General features: G+C 35.7%; 3 protein-coding genes across 3 annotated transcripts; 1 reads left to right on the top strand and 2 right to left on the bottom strand.

Annotated features, from left to right (window-relative positions):
* Positions 1 to 1,423: 1,423 nt before the first annotated feature.
* LOC132179815 (uncharacterized) lies at positions 1,424 to 5,314 on the bottom strand. Its single transcript, XM_059592598.1, has 7 exons — positions 4,757 to 5,314; positions 3,727 to 3,798; positions 3,148 to 3,206; positions 2,860 to 3,016; positions 2,258 to 2,338; positions 2,055 to 2,144; positions 1,424 to 1,826 (listed from the first exon to the last, which is right to left on the bottom strand). Exons 1-7 carry the CDS (start codon positions 5,015 to 5,017, stop codon positions 1,707 to 1,709), a joined length of 840 nt encoding a protein of 279 aa, XP_059448581.1. The 5' UTR covers positions 5,018 to 5,314; the 3' UTR covers positions 1,424 to 1,706.
* Positions 5,315 to 7,392: 2,078 nt separating this feature from the next.
* LOC132179334 (probable apyrase 6) lies at positions 7,393 to 13,686 on the bottom strand. The gene is made up of 8 exons (XM_059592039.1): positions 12,865 to 13,686; positions 11,129 to 11,241; positions 10,439 to 10,546; positions 10,246 to 10,300; positions 8,738 to 8,929; positions 8,540 to 8,637; positions 8,137 to 8,333; positions 7,393 to 7,974 (listed from the first exon to the last, which is right to left on the bottom strand). Exons 1-8 carry the CDS (start codon positions 13,469 to 13,471, stop codon positions 7,701 to 7,703), a joined length of 1,644 nt encoding a protein of 547 aa, XP_059448022.1. The 5' UTR covers positions 13,472 to 13,686; the 3' UTR covers positions 7,393 to 7,700.
* A 6,511-nt stretch (positions 13,687 to 20,197) lies between these two features.
* On the top strand, positions 20,198 to 22,237 carry LOC132179813 (amino acid transporter AVT1I-like). The gene is made up of 3 exons (XM_059592595.1): positions 20,198 to 20,315; positions 20,691 to 21,298; positions 21,709 to 22,237. Exons 1-3 carry the CDS (start codon positions 20,198 to 20,200, stop codon positions 22,222 to 22,224), a joined length of 1,242 nt encoding a protein of 413 aa, XP_059448578.1. The 3' UTR covers positions 22,225 to 22,237.
* The last annotated feature ends 949 nt before the right edge of the window (positions 22,238 to 23,186 follow it).

Here is a 23,186-nt window from a genome sequence, read left to right as displayed (position 1 = left end):
CCCCTTCCTCCCTCCCTCGAACTATGCCCCTTGCCCGCCAGGCGGCAGGCGCCCATGTCCATAGTGTTTTTTTTTTTTTCTTAATTTTGCAGTTTTGAAGCCACTTTACTGTATATAGTTTTTTTTTTTTTTTAATCTTTTCGAAAATTTTCAGTTATGTAATCAAATTTTTATATTGATTAATTAAAATATTTTTAATGATTTCTAATTTTTAATTTTAGATCCTGCGAACTCAGTCATTGAATGTAATAGTATAATACTAACGTTCTATTTCAAGCTTTTGCCAAATTAGGAAATAAATAAGTGTTAGGTGGGGCCTTCTACTTAGATTATGGTACGGCATGTACTATGTTATTGTTAATGTACTTATTAGATAGCCTTTGGCTTTTTTTTTTTTTTTAATAAGTATTATACCATTACAATGAATCCTTTTAATAATTAGGTGGATCCCATACCCTCTTATGATATATATAATATTTCTGGATTCTCGGGGGTTAGTCTTAAAGTTGTGGCTTTTGTTAATTTTATTTAAAATCTAAAGGTCCCAAGAGCCTTAGCTCCCCCTCCCCTACCTCGACTGTCTCAGTGCAATGGTCTACTGACTAAGCCACCAAAGAAAAGGGAGGAAAAGGAGCACAACAAAGCAAAGTAAAAGAAGATAAAGCAAATTGAGTTCACAGATCATTACCAATCTTTGAACAATTCCCTGTTCCATTGCTTTTCCAAAGTTTATTTCTTTGATTATACTGTAAGAACTAAGAACCATGTGACTGAATTTGAGCGTTTAATGCAGCATCATGGGTCATGCTAAACCGCCGCCGTCCATCACATCATGTGAACCATCAAGTAAGAGATGGGTGAACAATGGCCTAGATTAATTATTGGCAGAACAGATAGATGTGTTGGTTAGCATGTGTTAATTCTAAAAAGCAAAGACAAAAGGGAAAACAACAATCAGAATGTTAGCAAATTATAAGTTAAAGGCGAGTTCCTTGCTCTACTTTAGCATTGATCTCCTCGGATCACAATCCTTGCCACCAAGACTGAGGGAGAATATATGCTTGCTCTTGCCACTTCATGACCAAATATTAAACCCTTGTTACGCCCGCTACTTTATTAAGGGTGATTCCTATAACCTCCAGAGGCTGAGCTTTCGTAGTTATGCTCAATAGTGGTTGTCACGTGTGTAAAAAAGTGAGTGAGACCTGCTATCTACTAGTTTTATCCTCAATGTGACGTGCCACGTACTTATGAGAGATGAGATTACAACTATACTTGGCATTTACTTTCTTCGAGATTCACTAAATCAAGTTCCATTTGGTGGGAAGGAAAAATGAAAGAAAACTTCTGTAAGAGAATCACATAATGAAACATCAAATTGGTAATTAAAAAAGAAAAAAAGGTCTATTAAAGGCCCAATATCAATACGAGGAACAGTGATGATTACAAAAATAGATGGATCAAGAATAGTTATTACCAAACAAGTTTAACAGATATTTATGCGAACAAGATAACACATTCTAGATAACAATCAGGTGCTCGCTCAAGCAAAGGCGTGCGAATTCTTCTATACATACATAGAATCGGACGGGGAAAACAAAATATGGGGAAAATACAACGTCATTGTTTCTTCATAATTTATTTTCCACTAATTTTTTCTTCTTCTCGAATAGAAACTATGAAGAGTTGGTGCGTGCACATGCAAATTAAACAGGTTCCTGGTGTGAAGTCACAGGGGGTCCTGATGCTATCGCAAATTGCAGACCCCTACGTTGCCCAGGTTGTAGTACAAAAGCAACTTGTGTTGCTGCCAATGCTGCAGCCTCCTGTAAATACAAAACCATATGCATCACATTAAGATTTCGAATTCTCAAAAAGAGCTGTCAAAAGCAAGTACAATATTTACATGTTTGGATAGTTTGTTATAAGGAGAAATTTTTTTTTTTTGATAAGTTGTTATAAGGAGAAAAATTAGTTATAGAAAGAAAAAAGGTGAAAAATAAAGACAAATAATAGAATTTACAATTAAGAGTAGAGCTAAAGGCAAGACTGACCTGTCTTTGACGTCGCCGCTGCAAGATACTTATGGCCCAAGCCATTATGTAGCAGGGCAACAGAAACCCAGCAGCTCGAAGCAAGAAGAGCTGCAGAAAATCAACTAAATATCAGCTTGGTTAACCACAAAATGAACTTTGAAATAAAGGGTGCAGCACCACATGGCCCTTCAAGAACTTTTAAGTTTAAATTCCACACTTACAGAGAAAAAAGTAGATGCATCATCTTCTCCATCAGGATCTGTGATGGTCAATGCATGCCGCAAGAGCAGGAGGGCCATTAACTGCCAAATAGACCAAGTCAGGATCTTAGATGCATGGGATTTCTAAGAATGGGAAATATTTTTCTTTTTTTCCCCTTTTCTTAACAGAAAAATGTCATTTGCATGACCAACGGTAATTGGCATAAATGAAACTTTAATGCTGGAAAGAGGAAACACCTTCAAGGGCTTAACAATCATGGCAAGCAGTTCTAGTTTTTTCATTTCCCCAAAGCTCTCTTCCATCAAATATTGAATATCAATAAGAGCTTAAAGTTTGTATACATACTTCGATAAATATTACATATAAGCAATGAGCTATTCGCATGACCATATGAGGTAAATGGACCTCTTAACAGGAGAATGCTCAATGATATTCATACATTATGTATATGAGGTTAATAGACCTCTTAACAGGAGAATGTTCATGATATTCATACATATGTATATATGTATGTATGCGTAGGTGTATGCCTTTGTGTGTGATGATTCATGGAATTCTGCATATAATTCTACGCTAAAGAATTCATAATTTATGGGCTTACAATTAGAGCAGCTGAACGGCAAAATGCGGCTCCACTAGCATTTGAAGCTGCATACTCATCATACTCAGCTTCCAAAAAGTGACGTTCCGCTTCTGCAATTGCCAGGATGCGAGGATCACTAAGATCCAAAGGGGTGCCAGAGATTGTCCAGCCTCCACTGAAAGAAGGAACCGTTACCCAAAGATTTCGTGAGACTTATCCAGATTGATATCTCTACCATGCATGATCATAAAACTCACAAAAGTATATACTTATATAATTTAAAACACATACGAAGCTTTAACTTACCCAATATTAATGGCAGTTTCTTCAGGGCGAGGTGGAGCAGTATAACCAGATTGGTAAGACTGTATATCAAAAACAAAGAGCAGCATCAACAATGAGGTTCATATAAAAATAACTTAACCTACAAGATTTTAACAATCAAAAGGTACAGCCAAAATACATTCCAAAACATGCCACCATCCACTTTGATCCAAAACACACTCTCAGTGAAAATATATTAATAGCTTGCTTATCTAAAGGTAAAATTGTACATAAGCACAACTCCATGAAGCATATATATATGGTTCATACCTATGGCTTCCATTTCAGTTAAAATTTATTTTTCTTAAGAGAGCAGGAAACTGGTAGTTCAACCCATGCCCCATTATATTAAATCTTTAACCATCACATATCTAAAGGTACAAGCATAATAGTACTCAAGAATGCTTTAAAGGAAAAACATTGAATATCATATAGCTATCAGTATCATAAAAAAAATTAACTTTTACAGCATGGATGCTGCTTAGGAAATAACACACCACATTTTTTTTGATAGGTTAGGAAATAGCACACCACATAAAGAATAAGATTCAAAAAGCATACCTGATGACAGATCTCACAAGTTATATCTCCTTTCTCATTGCACCAATGCTGAACACACTTCCTATGCGCATACTGAACAAAATTGGAAGCCATTAATATATGCAAGAAATCAAAATAGCAAAGTGAACTAATACAAATTTCATTGCTTAAGAGAAGAAAAAGATAATTAGAAAAAAGGACGGACACTGTCACTCCCCAGTGTAGCTTTTAGTGGCGTCCATGGCTTAATAAAACATTTTCACATTTATACCAAAAGAAGTTATTTGCTAGCTCTAACTTGTTATCCACAGAAATAATCCTTAAAAAAAAAAGCTAGTACCAATAGCCATGGTTTTTGAATTAATTATTACAGTTTGCACAAATTCTCATAAACACAGAAGCTACCAGAATTCTAGATCAAGGATTTACGAGAAAGGTAATTAATCTACTGTTATCAAATGCAGGATAATCACCCACTGCATGAAGATTGTGGTTTTGTTTTTCAAAATGGGTGGAACATAGTATCACACATTACTCCTAGCAAAGAATCTATTAGTTATTGCCATTAGCTTTTAACAACCAACCTGAAACCTCTAAAAATGTTGTATTGTGCAAGAGAGAATAGCAAACTCCAAACCAAGTCGAACCACTACCACTTTTCCTTAGCGACCTCATGGTAACAAAACATAATTACTAAACCCATCACCCTCAACAGAGCCACCACATATCAACCAAATAGACGAGAAGTTTCAACAGCTTCAAAAAAACATAATCAAGATGCCTTTCGTTATCCAAACAAACAATTTCAAGTTCTCATTACTTGTTTCCATTCTCCTTCAATAGAAATACATCTATATCACTTCCATCTGCTTTTATATAAAAACCATTTTCCTTCCCAACCAACCAAACATATTTTCCCGAGCCTCTTCGATAACCAACCACGAACTTCTTAATCTCAATCCTACAACTACCAACAACACACATACACAAACAGATTCAAATACTTCCAATTCGATTACCACACGTGAGAAGGGACACAAAGCTTATATACCTTTAAGCTGCCACTACAAGCACAAGGGGTCTCCAAGTTCTTGACGCTGTCCTCCTCCTGGCAAATGCGGCACTCCGCCATCTGAATCAGCGGCTCCTCCTCATCGGAGCCCTCTCTTCGCTCATCCACCGAGCGCGACGGCCCCGCAGTTTCTGGGTCTGGGTCTGGGCCAGAAGGACCCTCGGTCTGCGACTCCGCCACTGGCTGTACGGCTGCAGGCGGAATCAGACGGTCCACGTACACCACCAAGTGATCGCTCATTTTCTCTCCGGAACCCCTAAAATTGATCACCACAATCTCCCCCAAGGTCACAGCTTCAGAAACCTTGAACTTGAAAAAGAAGCCCTAAATTGAACAAATTTCTGCGAAATCGGGGAGTAGAGGACTCCTTGATCGCTTGGGGGAGAGCAGCGAATGAGAGGTTTCCGAGAAAATTCCAGAGAGAAAATGAGGGGATACAAATATTACCAGCGGAAATGTTTGTGAGAGCGAAGAAATAGGACAAAAAATGGAATTTTGCTCCGCGCTTTCCTATTGACTTGTTTGGAAATTGCCGAAAAGTGGCTATAGCCTATATATAGTGGGGGGAGTCATTCGGGCTTGGCCTCGGGTTCACCGATCGTCAACGGGGTTTTCTAGCCTTGCATCCAACGGCTTCAAGGGTATTTCTGTCATTTTCCATATGCATTGCCGCGTAAACGACCTATTCCCATTTCCCAACCTAATCCGGTCCGGGGCCCCACAAATACCCACGACCCAACTGGTACGAGTAAAGGATTATTTTGCATATAAAATTTGAAGAAGATCTTCCGCATTTTAATTTTTTTTTATAATGTAAAAATATATTTATCATATACATTTTATGGATTAGGATTATTTCTATTTCAAGTAAAACCAAGAAAATTTATTGGTTTTTCTTGGTTTTACTTGAAATAGAAATAATCCTAATCCATAAAATATAGATATCCATTAATATGTTGGTTGGATTGTTGAAGAAGATTAACCAAAATAGATTTAATCTAGTTTTTAAAGGGTAACTTAATCAGTTGAAGATTACGTCTCATGAAGCGGACGACATTAGTTCAATTTTTTTCCTTCTCTTGTACGGACTAAACAAATAAAATTAAAATTAATCTGTTGGGTTGATGAGTTATTTAATCTCCATCCTATTAAATAGGTATAAATATGTGGATCATATCTACATTTATTTTATTGTGAATTAATGATTGTGTATTTGATGTTGAATTTAGGTACGTGAATAGGGCGGCAGGGCAGTTTTGAGTTTTGACCGACCCAGAGAGCCGGGTCGCCTAACCCAATTCCCACTCCCACTCTGGTGCTTCCCAATCAAGGCTTCCACCAGCCTTTTCCTGCACTTTTATTTTATATGTCATTCTCTTGCCATTATGGAATATTAAAATTTCTAACGAGTTTTGTTGGGCTATCGACCTCATATCTTATCTTTGGATTGAGTTGAATAAAGAAGCTGCCCAATGTGACGTCAATTTTGCTGCTTCCAAATCCATTTCATACAGCTCAAAAGAACCAGAAATCAATTTATATCATTTTAGCGCTGTAAATGACGCAATAAATAGTGAGGTTAGAAAAGTAAAAGACACAGGCGCCAAAGTAGACCACCACTGTCGTACTGAGTACACTATCAGGGAAGAAGACTTGGAAATTTGAATATATATATATATATATTTTAATATTATTATTCTGATGGGACTTTGCTTGACCGTCATAATCATCTCTGGTTTTTATTTTTATTTTAATTTTTTGTTGAGTAATCATCTGTGGTTTTTGTTTGTACGTTATTTGGAAGCGGAATATGTCGTGCCAAAGTTGACTGATTCCTTTTTTGATGTTTTTGTTTTGTTAAAATTAACTAAAAAAGCAATGGCTTGGGAAAATATCACCGAAGATTATAAACGCCACAGCTGACGTGAGTCGTGACATATATATATATATATCCTCCCTCTGAATATTTTCAAAGCTATTGTTCATTTCTAAATACAGGGTATGTTAGTTAATATATTTTGCGAGGTGGTTTTATTTTTTTTATTCTGACAAAACGTTTTAACGTGACATAATAAGTGTTTTAAATTAAATAAGCATGATCACTTTTACATTAGTCCTTGTCACTTTTATTAACTCAAAATTTATTATGTTATTATACTTTATAATATTTTTAAAATAATATATATTAATGTTGCAAAATTAATCATACATATATTAAGGTCTTTTTTTTAAAAAAAAAAAAAAAAAATTGCTGGCTATAACACTTGGAGCATGTTTGATATTATGATTGAGAAATAAAACTTTTAATTTAAAAAATATATATTTTTTTGCAAAAACTTTATTAATTTTTACCAAAAGTGCATTTTAATATATATATATATATATATATATATACATTTTTTTTTGACTTTTTAAACTCTTAAAAGTGCTTTTAATTTTATTTACCAATCGTGTACTTTTTCTTTTTTTAGTGCGCAATTTTAAACCATTCAGACGCACATCCAAACAAATCCTTAATGGTATCTAAGGATTTTGGTGATTCTCAATTGATTTTGGACTCCCGCTTATTACAAAGGGTGAAGTAAAAGAGAATGCCGGTGTGCTAAGCATGCCAGTCGAAAAAATATTTTAATAAAAATAAAAAAATAAAAATTTTTGCCCCGCGTGCTAGGTTGTGTGTATCACAACCCGATTACAAAATGGGAATCTGATCTTCTAATATTTCTCCACAAAACTTTACAATCTGTACTGATACCCCAAACATGCACTCTTTGTTCTCCCATCTGCATAAAGCCTTAAGAACTCTGGGCATAGACTGGGGATGCATAAAATAATTTAAATGTATGGTAATTACAAAGCTTTTTTTTTTTGTTTTTTGTTTTTTTTTCCCACGCCTAGGATGAATCTCCACGTGTATAGACAATCAATATCTATTGACACGGGTAACTATATACCGACCTTTCTCAAGATCATAAATAGTCTTCAACTGGGGCTTCCTCCACTTTGATACAGACCATGCCGCAAACATCAAAATTACGAAGATGGCAATTACTGAGAGCAGCGTGGGTGATTCATCACCTACAATGTTAGCCATCCAGTCTGGGTGCTCTTGATCCAACTCTGCTGTGCTCTGCAGAATGAAAGCTCCCAAAGCCCAATCAAGTGGAATGTTTCGTGCATGATTAACCACCTCAATCCTGGTCAACAGTAATTCCAGACAATAACATTCAACTTACTGCAAAAACACAGGCATAAACATACACAAATGCACACACGTGGACTACACAGACACAAATATGGATGTCATTAAAAAGAAAAAGAAGCTTGTAACAAGCCAGCCGGCTACTAAAGGAACATACCCTTTATCATCCAAAGAAACTCCTAGACTATCATGAAGTAGGGCCACGATATATGCTGCAGAAAAGCAATAGCGCAGTAAATCTTCCTCGTTACGAGAATGGTATTTCTTCTTCAACTTTGACCAATCCTCTCCACAGAATTGTTGTCCAGCCATCATCAGCTCAGAAAGGAATGCCTTCCTACCCAAACCAAAGAACTAAAGAGACAGAAAAGAAAAAAACGAATCAGAAAAACATGTAATCAAGTACATCTAAAGATGCTATATATGGTCAGAATAGAAATTAAAGAGTCTTTGAAAAGTACTATCGATTCTTCCAGATGGATCATATAGAAGTCAAGAACAATAAAAGCAGGACACTAAGCAAGCATGATACATTGGTCTAAAAAGAAAATGCAAAATACCCTTGACGTATAGAAGAAATTTTCTGTCGCCAAAAACTTCCCCCGAAGTTTAGGTATAAAAGTTGATCCTATGTAGCAACTCTGATATGAGCATTTCTCTGCGTTCAGATAAAGAAATGATCATCCCCACCACTATCTAGAAAAAAATGAACAGAAATTTTGAAACAGGAATTTAACAATACAGTCCTGAATAGTAACCTTTTCCTTTTTGTAACAGCATCAATGCAGCAGATCTGCACTCTGAAAAGTTCCCATTAGATTGAAGAGTAGCTAAATATTTACTCTTATCTTCCATAGAACCTGGCGAAAGCTTCAGCAACTCCACGTTATGTGAATACCCTTTAGGAGTACAAGGATCTAACAAAGTACCCTTTTGAAGAGATTCAGTAACTGCATTAAAGGAAACTGATGTAAGACATTACATAGTTACGGAAACTGATTCAGTAACTGCATTTACGGACAAAGAACTTCCTCTTATTACTGACCATAAGACATTACATAGTTATGCCCCATACCCACCCAATCGGAGGTAACACCTGATGACAAAAGACTGTAAACAGCAATAGCAATATTCCTTGCATCTTTTATACCAAAGAAACTTCTACTTAACCTGTGCAAACTGTATGAATCCCAAATCGAGGTTTAAATAGAGAGAGAGACAGAGAGAGGCCAAGATGTCCAGCTTGTACAAGCGGTAGCAACCAATGGGTATGAATGATTGATGCCAGGTGGGTTTGTGGATTAGAATTTGGTGATGGCGGGCAGTTGGGTGATGTGGTTGGTTCCAGCGTGGTTGGGGTTGGCTCCGATGGATGAAGATTGGTGCGATAGGTATTAGGCAGTTTTTGTTTTCTTTTGGATAGGATGGTGGGTTGGATTTGTGTGGTGGTTACCGGTTGGGTGTGTGGGTGTTTTGGTGGTGGTGCTTTAGGCTGTGCAGAGGACTGCCCATCATGTTGTGGGTCATTGGTTGTGGCATTGTGGTGGGTTTGGGCCACGGCGGTGAGCAGATTGCTGTGGGCGGTTGGTTGTGGCACGGTAGTGCTGTTTGGGGATTTTCTTAATTCTTTTTTTTTTTTTTTTTTTGAATGGCAGCAGTCTCGGGGTTTTGGAAGTTGGTGGGTTTTACAGTTTGCTTTGCTTTGGTAGACAGTGGAGAGGCAATGATGATGGACAGTGGCTATGTTGGAATGGTGGTTGTCACATCGCATGATTGTTATAAGTTAACAATCGGATTAAGCTCTGATGCCAAATTTGATGTAGGACCGCAATAATCACAAAAAATCACACGATAAAAGTAGGGCAAAGAGAGAAGAAAGAAACAAACGGGAAGAAAGGAGAGAAAGTAGAAGCTATGGGGAGAGAAAAAGAGAAGAATCTGGGGTGCAGAAAGAAGCTGGGGGGGCATAATTTTTATTCTATCAAAGTCTCCCTCTATTGGAGTACAAATTACACTTAAATAGAGTCACGGCTAAACCCTAAATTAGAGCAACGCCTGTTTATTGAATTGCCCAAAACACCCATACTCGTCAAAATGAAATAAAACATAAAACTAAATAATTTTTTTGATAAGTATTCTTTAGTATACTTATCAAAAAAAAATATATATTTTTATGCAATAACCCAATGCAGGTGTCTAACAGGATACTGACTGAAATTCAATGTTGCAATACTCATAACAGAAGAGCAAAAGTATGTATATTTACCCAAGTTCAAGTCTGATGAAATAAGTGCTTCCTTAAATGAGTCAAAGGCAACATTCTGCCAAAAAGCACACATTACAAAAGCTCCAAATCATATTGTAGAACATAAATGAAAATTCAGACCATTATGCAAGATAATGATAAAAACAGATTTCATTCCTTTTGAAGTTCGATACAGATAGGAATGAACAGTTACCTGACCAAAATGAAGAAAACTGTGGCTGTAGAGATTATACGTAATGTTCCCAAATCTGACAGTACGTGAGAACTCAGGAGGCATTGACTCACTTGAAACAAAGGTAACCTGAAATAAGATGAAAACCCAGATATTCTAAGTAACAATGTCAGATAATCATGCTTCTAAACTTTAAAAAAACAAGCAGATAAATTGAAATTCATTTCAGAAGCCTCTCAAAAGGACACACATATAACAAATAAGTTCCTAGATGAGCCATGGAATGAAGTTGCGGAAGCCTTTATTTTCAGCATTCTATAAATGATTACTAGCACTGAGTACTAGATGCCCAAATCAATAAACTTCCACATTTTGCACAGCTCTTACATCTTAATATGACGCTAACTTAGATTATTGAGAATAAAATATACACGTTAAGCATACTATAGACTAACTCATATTCTTGTCCTCTAGACTAAGATTGCTAAAAAATATTGGTTAATCAAGTTTTCCATATATGAAGGGTAATTGCTGGGAAGGATCTAATAGATGCATACTACTCTGGACCTGCAATGCCATGCATCCAACTTGTTGGCTTGTATGACTCCCAATTGTAAGGCAGTGGATATAGCAAATTGCTATGGGACAAAATACAGTGACCAGAATTCCAAATATTCAAAAATACTTAGAAGCAGGGAGAAAGAACTAAACCTGAGCAGAAGCCCCACCAAGTTCAATAATCCCAGTTGTCTGCAAAGGATCCCCCCCAAGAGTCCCAAGAGCATAGTTTGCAACAACCCAAGCATAAAGCCCTTCATCAGAGCCTAACACAAACACATTATTCAGCATTAAGCTTCCACGGAGGAAGTGAAGCAAAATGTGTGCATAATATATATGATTAGGATCAATTTACCAACGGGATTCATAATGTCCAAAAGAAGAGATAAAGCTTTAGTATCATATATCTAAAAATTCATAGGATGCCAAGATAGGCAATAGCAAAACGTGAATGCAATAAATGCTGCAATATCGCAATAAAAAAAAAGATTTTACCAACAATTTCTGGATTCGCTAGCATGGAATTATCAACAGTCAGTTTGAGCAGACTGATATTGTACAAAAACCATACACATCACTTGCAAATTTTATAACGACCAACAACACACCCATAAGCTCTCCCCTTCGTCTTTTTCATAGATACAGATGTTAGTCTTGGTGGTCTTCTGTTGGGATTAGCTCTCATTGTTCCTATGTTTCCAGCCAACCTTCAAACCCACATACATAAACACATACCCCAATTGAACTACAACCAGAAACATTTTGCTACAGATAACAGTTATGGTGAGAAAGGCTTAAAACTTGTGTTAAATTAGGATTTTTTAAAATAATGATTATAGTTGTTTTAAAATTAGTTTCATCATTTTATGATTATGATTAGTTATTTTAAGATTAGGTTTATCATTAGTTTGAATGTTATTTATATTTTTCTATTGTGAGTCTATTTAAAGACTGCTGAATTTTAATAAAGGCATGCAGAGAATTATTTTCCAAACGTAGGTAGGTTCCTTCTAAGAACCTACTTAAATTTATCCCATTATGCACTTGAGAAATTAAGCACAAAACAATGTGTGGGAATGTCACTATTTGTGGAGATGGGGTTTCCACGTGGTGAAGCCCTCATGTGGATCGATGGAGTGGCTGCTATGGTCATTGGGTGTTTTTGGTTGTGATGGGTGTGGGGGTGACAATGTCCGTGGCTATTGAGAATATTTGATTTCCTCAGTTTTTTCAACCCCTATGTTGTTGAGGTTGGCAGACATTGCACGGTTCTTCTATTTTACTTCTTGAATCATTTTGCCCAAAGAAGCGCTAAAATACCTCATTTGTTGCTCTAAACGATCCATCAGTTGCTCCACACGTCTAGATAGATGGGAATTTCCCATTAACTTGAATGTGTGGGTTATGGGCAACTTGGCTTTGATATCAAATTGGTACATGCTTAATTTTTCAAGCATGTAACTGGTTAAATAATTATCCAGGTGCATTTATTAAAATTCAGCCGTCTTTTACATTAGAAAAAGACAAATTAACATTCGTAGTAATGATAAACCTAACTAATCCTAATTCTAAAATGATGAAACTAATCTTAAAACTATAAATAATTATTAACAAAACTCCTAATTTAACACAACTCCTAAGCCTTTCTCACCAATAATTTCTATCCGTAACACATTTTCTCTTCCAAACCATTCTCCATTAGTTAGTAAGACAATGTGGCACTAGCAGAGCTACAATACGTCCTGTCGTCCCATAACTCCGTCATATCAAACTGGTGTCACATTTGTAATGATTCTCCATTTTCACATACAAAATCACAAGCATAACAGAACCCTCATAATGACAGCACAGGAAGCTAAAAAAAACACAAGAAAACCAGAATGGCATACCGGTAATAATCGAAGCCCACTCGTTCCGAAACTTAAACCCCGACGACTGGAGCACCTGCCGACACGACTCCAGAATTCGCTGCTGGAGCTCCGACTCGAGTAACCGGAGCCCCGCGGTTGCCATGAGCCGAATCTCGGTCTCTCCCCAGCGCCCCCTCGGGATTCTTCCCTTTCCAAACTCCAGGAGCTCCGTCAACGACCTGCCCGCCCCATCCGGATCCTCCGCGAACGCCGAGAGCCCTGGGTTCACCCGCATCGTCGCCAACCCGTCCGTCCCGAAATCGTACACCGGACGCCCATTCTCGACCCGGTACTCGAACACGTGGATCCGGGTGCCGGTGCTCCCTCCGTCGATGACGATCCCGTACTTTCTCTTCACGGAGCTCCGCGAGCTTTTCCCGAACACCAACAAGTAACATAACAGCAAAGCAAAAGAGATCGAAATCAAAGCGAAGATCAAAAGTTTCGATTTGGTGTGCTTGGAGTTGGAATTGCGGGAGAATAAGTTGGAGCGGCTGGTGGGTCGGACTTGGAGCTTGATGGGATCCATTCCGTTGTGGGTTCTAGCTTTGGAATAGACCCGTGTACGAGCATTCGACCGTCGCATCAAAGACTAAGAAATGGCGTGGACAATGAGAATGAGAGATTCATGTGATTGAGAGGGAAAAAAAATGAATGAAGGAATAAAATCAGATAACGTTAGGGTTGTTCGATGTTGTTGTTGTCGTCGTTGGAAAACGAGGTTGTAGTGCTGGAGATTGGGATCGGAGGCGGAGAGGGCAATCATACGTTTCGCCCTCTCTATCTCTCCGTTTTGCTCTGCTTTGGTCTAATCAGTCTGCGAGGAAAAGCTTTTTTGCTTTTTTACGCGTTGTTGTCCGGTTCGGTTTTGCTTTGGCGCTTTCCCGGTTCTTGACCTGTCTGAACCGTTTTCATTATAAGGTTTTTCTTTCTATATCCGATTAAACAATTACTCCATTTTTCACAGTTCTAAATGGCAAGGCTACTGTTGATGCATATACATTTCATTTCAATAAAACCATATATAGCTTAGTCTTGTTAAATGAATTTAATTGGTACAAGGAACCATATCAGTACAAAAACAATTTATAATCAGGGGACGAAACCAGAAGTTTTAAAATTTCTGGATAATTTAATAACAGCCTTCCCTACTCCTCGATTCCATCTCTGATTAGAATGTGATTGAGGTATAATTACAAATATTCTACTTCTATTTACTAATGCTGTGTTTCTAGTTAGTTTTATATTATTTTCTTGCCAAGTTTCATTGACTTCATAGTATGAAGAAACTTGGATGAATGAAACTTGGATGGTGGTCAAAGTTGATCATTCCCAGAGATAAGATAGCAGGAGGGGGAATCAAGGATGACACTCTGCTTAAGTTAGTAGGGGATAGAAGTGGAGAAACCGGAAATTCAGTGCAAAAGCAACATATCATGACAAGAAGTTGATAAACTTGTAAATAGTGTTTAAGGCGAAAAGCAAGGCGGCTCAAAAGGATGGACGGTTAAAGTTGATTGTTTAATATCATTCTTTTTTATTTTCTTAGAGCTGATTCAATGAAAATTTTAAATTTTAGATCAACTTTAAAAAGGTTAACAAAATGATTCCGAACAGTACTCCGCAAATATATAAAGCCTCCTTAAAAATAAAAGATCTTAAAAGATAATATAAAAAACCCCCTTAAAAATAGTAAAATGTTTATTTGATGATAAAAACAACATTAGTTTTCTCCTAAAGTCAAACTTTAATCTAACTTAAATGTCTTTTGTTACTTTGCTTTTCATGACATACAAAAAATAAATAAAAAATGAACAACAATTCATATCATTTAAATAAATAAATATTATCTAATTAATATTTAAATATTAATTTTAAGTGGTTTGCTATTGGTGGGGATTGCTTGAGTTGTATTGTTGATTAATTGAAGGAAAGCTGAATTTCTGCTGCAACGACACCATTTGTGGCGTTGTTGCACTGTAAAAGATGTCGATTGAACAGTAAAGGAACGCCTATTAGCATTGTTTTAACACAACAACACTAACAAAGGTGTCACCATTCCTGTCTTTTTTGTAGTGTACTACTCCTAATACTTCGCTGCGTACATGCTTGGTGGGTTTGGAATGAGTGGTGAACTGGTGATTCGGTAGCAAGAGCATTAACAAGCCGTAAATTAGTAAAGAAAAAATAGCTTTAATACATCCAAATAAGAATCAAAATCTTCTGGTAGGACGTGCAGCACTACAAAAGTAAGAAAAAAGGAGGGGTTGTTTCTCCCTCTCACACACACTCTGTTTCACGTCCTCTCACTGTTTTCAATGCATGGGCGGCTGCTGCGGCAAAAGACTATGAAGCTTCTTTTTTCAGATGGAAATAGAAGTCTCCATCTGGGTTGAGAAGGAAATGTAGGCGGCTGATACCATTTCAAACAGGGAAAGGAGAGCTGAAACCTACGTGACTTGATGAATTTCAGGCAATCACGTCACACGAACCAATCGTGGATTGATTTCGTGAAAAAAAGATTGGATGGAGTGCTGGGTTGATGTCGAAGCTTTATTCGATCCATGTTGTAGGTGTTATAAAGTTGGGAATCTAGCTACCTTTAAATGGGCATTTGATCTTTCTGTTTAGAAAATCCAGAGGTTAAAGAGAAAGAGGATCGTATGAATATGACAGACAAGATATGGAGAGAAACACAGACATTTGATCTTCTCAATTTTATTTTTTTTCTTCAAAATTTTGAGCTCTCAAATAACTAAAACAATATATCACATGCAAGGGTGAGAATGGTAACAAATTATTTAAGAACCAAATTTTTTATTTTTTATTTTTTATTTTTGAAAAACTTAGCATTTCTCAGACAGACATGTCTTGGACTCTTAGGGTTGTTGTTGTAATCTTCTATTGTACGTAGAGCATTAATTAGACATAGAATGTCTCAAGTTGCATGCGATACACAATCCTATTATTGTTAAATTATCATTTATTTATAGTTTAAGTCTATAAAAGATAATAAATTTAACTATTTAATTAATATTTTAACTATTCATTCACATGTTAAACCGTGGGATAAAATATAAAGTCAATGTTCAAATTTAAGATTCCGACTGTGATACATGTTAACAAATTTTTGAAAAATAATAATTTTATTGCTTGATGTGGTGATTCTTATACACATGATGAACACTATACAAAAAGCAACATCCTAAATTAAGGAAAAACATAATCATTTACTTAGTATGTGAATGGAATTATTGAACGTACAGATTCACTCTTGCTCCTAAAGCAAAGAATGTGCTTCATTTATTTCCCGACAGATTCAATCTTGCTCCTAAAGCAAATGATGTAATTGATTTGTTTCCTTGTTGATCATGGCAATGGTGAAATCCATTGGTTCAAAATGATTTGTTTCCTTATTGATGTCTTGTCATTATTTGATTGGTGAAATGATTTGCACATTCTATCTTAACAATTATTCTCTTAAATTCTTGAATGGTAGAATTTTTTTTTTCCTTCTTTTTTTTTTTTTTTTTTTTTTTCGGGTGTAGACAATCTTTTTCGTAACACTTGGGTCCCTCTTGTGACCCAAATGAAGATGAGGCTTTTGGGAGTTAGCTAGATGTCGGTGCCGGGGTGCATTTTATATTTAGGATTAATTTTTTTTTTTTATCATGTGGTTTAATAATTTTATTTTTTTGTCTCTTCAGTTTTATTTTGTATCATCGATGATACAAAACAAAAGCACCCCAGAAGCGAAATGGAAGGCACCCCAGATAGATGGTGTTTGTAAATTGGGATGCAGGTTTTGCCAACCACCTAAGCAGAATGGGCTTGGCATTATAGGATGGTGGAGACGATAGTGCTAGGGGAAACAGAGGCCTCCTATTATGCAGCACTATTATGTAAAGAGCTAGCATTGACCCATGTAGTCTGAGGGAGATGCTAAGCAGGTGGTGGACGCAATAGTATCAAAGGGGAATAGCTGGAGTCGTTTTCGCCATTTGGTGGAAGACACACCGAGTGGAAGTGCGTACATGTGAGCCGTACTGCAAATGCTGTTGATCATAGACAGGGCAGGGCGGGCTCTAATATATGGTAAAAGTTAATAAATTGTATCTAATTAAGGCCCCTAATTATGGTGATAGTAATTATATATTGAAATTCGTTATTCATATTCATAGAAAGTCTCAACATCCATAAATTTTTAGAAACTAACAAGTTTTCAAAATGCATAAAACTCTAATTGTTTACATTATGCATAACAGATAAAATTATAATATTAGTGACTTCTCAACTTCCAACTTTTTTTTTCTCATTGTATTCTACTATAAATTGCACTTTATAGCTTTCCATTTTTCTCATTACTTTTTTTTTTTTTTTCCTTTTAAGTCTTATTATTTCATGTTCTTAAATCAAGTGATAAGTCATTCGTCTCCAAGAGGTAGCTCAATCGGCTGGGACCACACTTAATAAAGTGGAGGTCACAAGTTCGAATTCCCCTCCCCCTCTTGTGCGAACATGTCAAAAAAGTGATAAGTCATTCTATATCTAATAAGTAATAAAATAAAATAAAGTTTTAAACAAATTTTACAAATAAAAGAAAGTGTTTTGATTGACATATTAAATTATATAAACATATGAGAAAACCTTTTATAAGGACCATCGTGATAACACCTCTTTTACAGCCCCCAATCAATAACCGACACATAAGCAAAAACATAAAAAGTGCACAAAAATAAGTTGGACCAAAATACACTAGATTTTAGGGTAATAAAATCCATAAAAGGGTTAATCTTTCACCTCTAGGTTTTAGTTTTAAATCCCAAAGCGAGTTTTAAGGCATTAGAAACGGGTTTTGAGTCAGGTAACGGCTGGCTGGGTTTGAGGCGTTCACTGTTGGGTCTGGCGAAACCCACGATGTGGGTCCGTGGGTTTGGCTTGGGTCTTGCCGGCTACAGGTCTTTTTTTTTTTTCTCTGATTTGGTGTGATTGTTCTCACTTTTATTTTTTGCATTTTTCTTAAATTGATGATGTGTCACATAATAATTGGAGGCTGCAAAATGGGTGTTATCAGGATGGACATGATAGTAGGGGCTCTCTAAAAATATTTGATTATTTTTTAAATGTATCGCCTATAAAATTTGATTGACAATACCTGTTACGGTTGCTTATGGAGAAATTTCAAAATTAAATTTGATAAAATCCTACCTAAGAAGGCAAAGATCGACAATGTCACAAGAAAAATTAAATGGAATATCCATATTATCAATTGAAAATGAGATGTTGGAAAACTTGATTATAAAAACTTAATTAGTAATTATGCATCATAAAAAGTAAGAATAATATTTTAAATAAAATAAATATAATATAATTGTTAAAATAAATATAAAATAATTAATATTTAAATATAAGAAAAAGGTCCCACTTAAACTTATTATCTTAGGCCCCAAAATGGATCGAGCAGGCCCTGGACAGGGGCGGACCCAAGTGTCGGGGTGGGGATGAATGTCTCCCAAATTTTTTACAGTTCTTTATAAAATATACTTCTTTTATGAATTCATTCTCCCCAAAAATGATATATTTGTCCCCCAAAATTAACATATTATGCATCATTCTGTTTATATTCTTTTTTCTCTTAGCCATCTTCCTCCCATCTCTTTTTCTTTGCATTTATTTGTACAGAAATGTGGAATATGATGAAAATATCTATTTTTATTTATTTTTTGGGTTATTATTCTGCAGTCGTTTGAGTTTACAATATTTATTTTTTGTACCATTTTTCTTGAACTCTATAGATCTTGTTAGTTTATTTTGCTAATTGTTTATATAATTGTATTTTTGTGATGCTATGAGATTAAATTTAAAAATTCTATGTTTTTATTTTATATAAACAAGCACAAACACACATATAGATAAATTATATTTATTTATGTGCTTTTGTTTTATCTAAGTTGATGTTCCTAACTTATTGCTGCCCATGACATCATACATAGAACTTGGACTCTGAGTTTTTCAGATTGTATACATGATGTTATTTTGATAGAGCAATTAGCTCTATCAAGTGATTGATTCTTATAAAAGATATCATTTTCTCAAAAAAGATAATGGCTAAAAACAGAGATAGTATCTCCGTCTAATTTTTGTCTAAAATTTGACAGAATCGATGTCAACCCCCTTAAAAAATTGACACATATCCATACACTTGATTAAAAATTAAAAATTTAAAACTAAAATTATTAAAAACATTAAAAAAAATAAAAACATATTAAATCACTAAGTATAAAAGGAAAAACCCTCAACTTATAAGAAATAACAAATTTAACCCAAGAGGTAGCTCAATTGGCTAGGACCACGCCTAATGAAGTAGATGTCACTAGTTAGAATCCCCCTCTCCCTCTTGTACGGATATGTCAAAAATAAATAAATAAAAATAATAAAACAATAATATTCCTTTAACCATTTGCATTTGCTCATTAACAAGTGTTTTACGGTTTTCAACCGTTTTTGGTCATTATATTTTCTTTATGTTTTAGGTCCAGCATATATATATATATATCACGACTTTGTTGGTTCAAGTGGCTTTTGATTTTGTCTTACAACGTTTGGACTTTCATGCATTGTGTTAGCCTTTGTTATTGCTTCCTAGTAACAATTATTTTGTTGTTGTACTCCATCATCCACTTTGAGAAAAAAAAGGTTGTTCTATCACTCTTTGTTATTGAAAATGCGTCATTAATAAAAGTTGACGCTATAGTCTAATTCTGGGAGGTTGCGTGTTAAAGGATTCGATCGCACTGAGTTACACACTTTGAGAGACACGAATTAACCTTTAAGGACAACACTCATTGATTCTATAGCATTGTGAGATCTTTTCATACTTTACTTTTCATCTCTTATAGTTTATTTATTATATTGTTAATTTTCATATTGTTATTATTTTATTTCAATAAGAATTTTGTGTACCATTCAAATTATTTCAAATAAGTCAGAGGTGGTGGCATGCCTAATTTTCTGAGGACTGCCAGGGAGAAGGAATTCCCATGGACAGAAATGCTTGTGACATGTGAGTGCACTTCCTTTTTCTGTAATCGTCACTAGGTTCAAGAACACCAAAGTATTGGTCGAATTAATGTTGAAGTTGGATGCCTATCTACTCATCCTCATGACTATCAACTTTAACAAAGCAATCGTCTTTTATAATCAGAAAAAGGAAGCCAATAATGGAGATAGTGTGTCACCCAATTGCAAACTTCATGTGTCTGCTTCTCCTCTTTTTATAAGAACCAAAAGTTTGGGTATTGGGCAACAAAGGATGGAAGGCCTAAAAGCAGAGGGAATGGAGAGCCAAAACCAGCCCCCACAATCAGAGGATCAAGAGAAAGGCACCTCCTTCCTTAAAACTTGCTTCAATGGGATCAATGCCTTATCAGGTATATCTCTGCCTCTTGGCACAAGTATGCTTTAGACACCGTAGACCAACTTAGAAAAAGGTAGACATGACTGAATTTTATAAAAGTAACATTTGAATGCTGTCCACGTTGCTGAAATTGGCATTTAGTATGAATCACTGCTTCACTGAGAGTTTCAGCTCATAGTTGCATATATAATTGCTCCATTCTAGATCATGAATTTTTATGTGTTCAAATGCTATACAAAATAACCAGAGAGATGCAGCTGGGAAGCAAGTATATCGCCGATTACTAATACACATATTGAGTTATTTATCAGTTACTTGTGATCATTGTAAATGTACTAACACAGAGGCAGAGCTAACAACGTACAATCTCATTACCATGTTTTCCCAGGTGTGGGGATACTGTCACTTCCATATGCACTTTCTCAAGGAGGGTGGCTGAGCTTAATTCTTCTTCTCCTTGTAGCAATTCTCTGTTGGTACACAGGGTTGCTTCTACAACGGTGTATGTACGCAAACCCTGCCATCAAAAGCTATCCTGATATAGGTGAGGTAGCTTTTGGATACAAAGGAAGAGCCATGATATCCATTTTCATGTATCTTGAGCTTTACTTGGTTGCGGTTGAGTTTCTGATATTAGAAGGTGACAACTTAGACAAATTGTTCCCACACACGGCCATCAAAATAGCAGGCCTAAAAGTTGCAGGGAAAAAAGGCTTTGTTCTGCTCACAGCCCTTGTAATTCTGCCAACTACATGGTTGAAGAGTATGGGCGTGCTGGCCTATTTTTCTGCTGGAGGGGTTTTGGCTTCTGTTATTGTGGTTGCTTGTGTTTTCTGGGTTGGTGCAGTTGATGGTGTTGGGTTCCATGAAGGGGATATGCTTTTGAATTTGGGTGGACTGCCTACTGCTACAAGCTTATTTGCCTTCTGTTATTGTGGTCATGCAGTTTTCCCCACACTATGCAATTCCATGAAAGATAGAAGCCAGTTCTCTAAGGTAAGCAATAGTACTCCAAATTCCAATATCCTACTTAATGGTGGCTGTGTTTGGCAAAGGGCCATACCGGACCGGACCAAAAAACCAAAAAAATTATTCTCAAAATTAACTCAAACATTTTTACTTTTTACATCACATCAATAACTTTTTATTACTATTCAAATAAAAAAACACTACAAAATAATTTTTTTTACTTTTTTATACAAAATATTCTTATTTTTTTCTCTCATATCAATCAAACCAGTACTGTTTTTTCATTCTATTACCAAACACATCCGGTATGATCGAGGGGGAGGGGGAGACTTTAGAATCTTTACTGTTGACTATTACTTGGGAATTGGGATAGAATGGTTGATTTTGGGCAATGATTACAAAAAGTTCCTGTTCACTGTTGTTATTTCTCATTGCAGGTTTTACTTATCTGCTTTATCAGTAGCACCATCAACTATGGATCAATGGGCATCCTAGGCTACCTGATGTACGGACAAGATTTGAAGTCCCAAGTGACATTAAATCTTCCAATCAGAAAAATCAGTACAAAAATAGCAATTTATACTACACTCATTAATCCTCTCACCAAGTATGCAGTTATAATTACTCCGATCGCTACAGCTATTGAGGCCAAATTTTCTTTTGGCAAACGTGGATCTACTATTAGTATCCTCATCAGAACGGCAATTGTGATCAGCACAGTGTGTGTGGCATGCACTGTACCATTTTTTGGCTATGTTATGGCGTTTATTGGTGCTTTTCTGAGTGTTTCCGGGTCAATGATATTACCATGCCTTTGCTACCTAAAGATAAACAAAACTGCTCGAAGTTTTGGGTTAGAGTTGATAATAATCGTGGGGATTTTAGTTACAGGGTCTTTTATTGGAGTGTTGGGCACCTATATTTCCCTCAAACAAATTGTAAATCATCTCTGACATTGAAGGTGGCTGGCTGCTGGCACACCTCAACTTGTAAGTAATAAGAATAAGTCAACAATGAATTCTGATTACCAAACTAAAACACTAGTATCTTACTTCTTTCCGGGAACGTCAGTCGGTATGTGAATTTACTATTTCTTATCGACTTAAGATTTTGGGGTAACAGTGATTTAACATTTTTTTTTTCTAAGCGTCAAAGCAAACACGCATGTTTTGTTATGTCAATTGCGTTAAATTGGTGCACACTTAACCTAGCTTATGTGTAAAGACCAAGATGAAATCAGGACTTTATAAATAGGTGGTTAAGGTCTCCGCTTCAAACATTAGCACTCGCTCATGCCCATTCCATCTTTGTGTGAGAAATCTGAGACTATATTTTGGACGTGAAAGATGAATAATTGTTGTGCTCTTTATTTTTAATGTATGATTAACACACATATATACCAGGTAATTAGTATAGAAATAAAATTCTAAAAATTGTCCATCAAAGAAGTTGATGGGTTTCAAATTTAAAATAAAAAGAGATTTGGGTAAAGAGAACAATGAATTAATGTGTAGTATAAAATGCTAACTAAAGATGACAAATGATATGGAATTGTGAAACTTAGGTTCAAAAAAAAGATATGAAATTGTGAGTTACTGTATTGGTTTTTATTAGAATGTTAATTAAATAATTGGGTAAAGTTCACTTAACCCTATCAACCTATCACCTTAATGACAATCTATCCCCAAACTATCAATTACGACAATTTACTCCTCAAACTACTAAAATAATGACAATGTACCCACAAATGCCAATAAAATGACGAAATTACTCCTATAAAATTTTTAATAAGACAAAAATATCCTTAAAATTTTGAAAAAATAAATAAATTTTAGTATTTTTGTTTTTATTTTAGTAAGGGTAATTTCATCATTTTTTTTAAATTAAGAGTACATTGTCATTGTTTTGGTAGTTT

The sequence above is a fragment of the Corylus avellana genome, chromosome ca4 (assembly GCF_901000735.1).
Source record: "Corylus avellana chromosome ca4, CavTom2PMs-1.0".
Taxonomy (NCBI): Eukaryota; Viridiplantae; Streptophyta; class Magnoliopsida; order Fagales; family Betulaceae; genus Corylus; species Corylus avellana.
This window is presented reverse-complemented; position numbering and strand designations above follow the sequence as displayed.

Bases quoted from the DNA above. Each gene is read 5' to 3' on its own strand.
- LOC132179815 (XM_059592598.1), bottom strand. From the start codon at position 5,017: ATGAGCGATCACTTGGTGGTGTACGTGGACCGTCTGATTCCGCCTGCA. The intron at 2,145-2,257 runs GTAAGTGTGGAA...GATTTTCTGCAG, and splicing joins ATGCATCTACTTTTTTCTCT to CTCTTCTTGCTTCGAGCTGC. The intron at 1,827-2,054 runs GTCAGTCTTGCC...TTGTATTTACAG, and splicing joins AGCGGCGACGTCAAAGACAG to GAGGCTGCAGCATTGGCAGC.
- LOC132179334 (XM_059592039.1), bottom strand. From the start codon at position 13,471: ATGCGACGGTCGAATGCTCGTACACGGGTCTATTCCAAAGCTAGAACC. The intron at 11,242-12,864 runs GTATGCCATTCT...TGTTTGTGTTAG, and splicing joins GTGGGCTTCGATTATTACCG to GCTCTGATGAAGGGCTTTAT. The intron at 8,930-10,245 runs GTAAATATACAT...CCTTTAATGCAG, and splicing joins TTCATCAGACTTGAACTTGG to TTACTGAATCTCTTCAAAAG.
- LOC132179813 (XM_059592595.1), top strand. From the start codon at position 20,198: ATGGAAGGCCTAAAAGCAGAGGGAATGGAGAGCCAAAACCAGCCCCCA. The intron at 20,316-20,690 runs GTATATCTCTGC...ATGTTTTCCCAG, and splicing joins TGGGATCAATGCCTTATCAG to GTGTGGGGATACTGTCACTT. The intron at 21,299-21,708 runs GTAAGCAATAGT...TTCTCATTGCAG, and splicing joins ATAGAAGCCAGTTCTCTAAG to GTTTTACTTATCTGCTTTAT.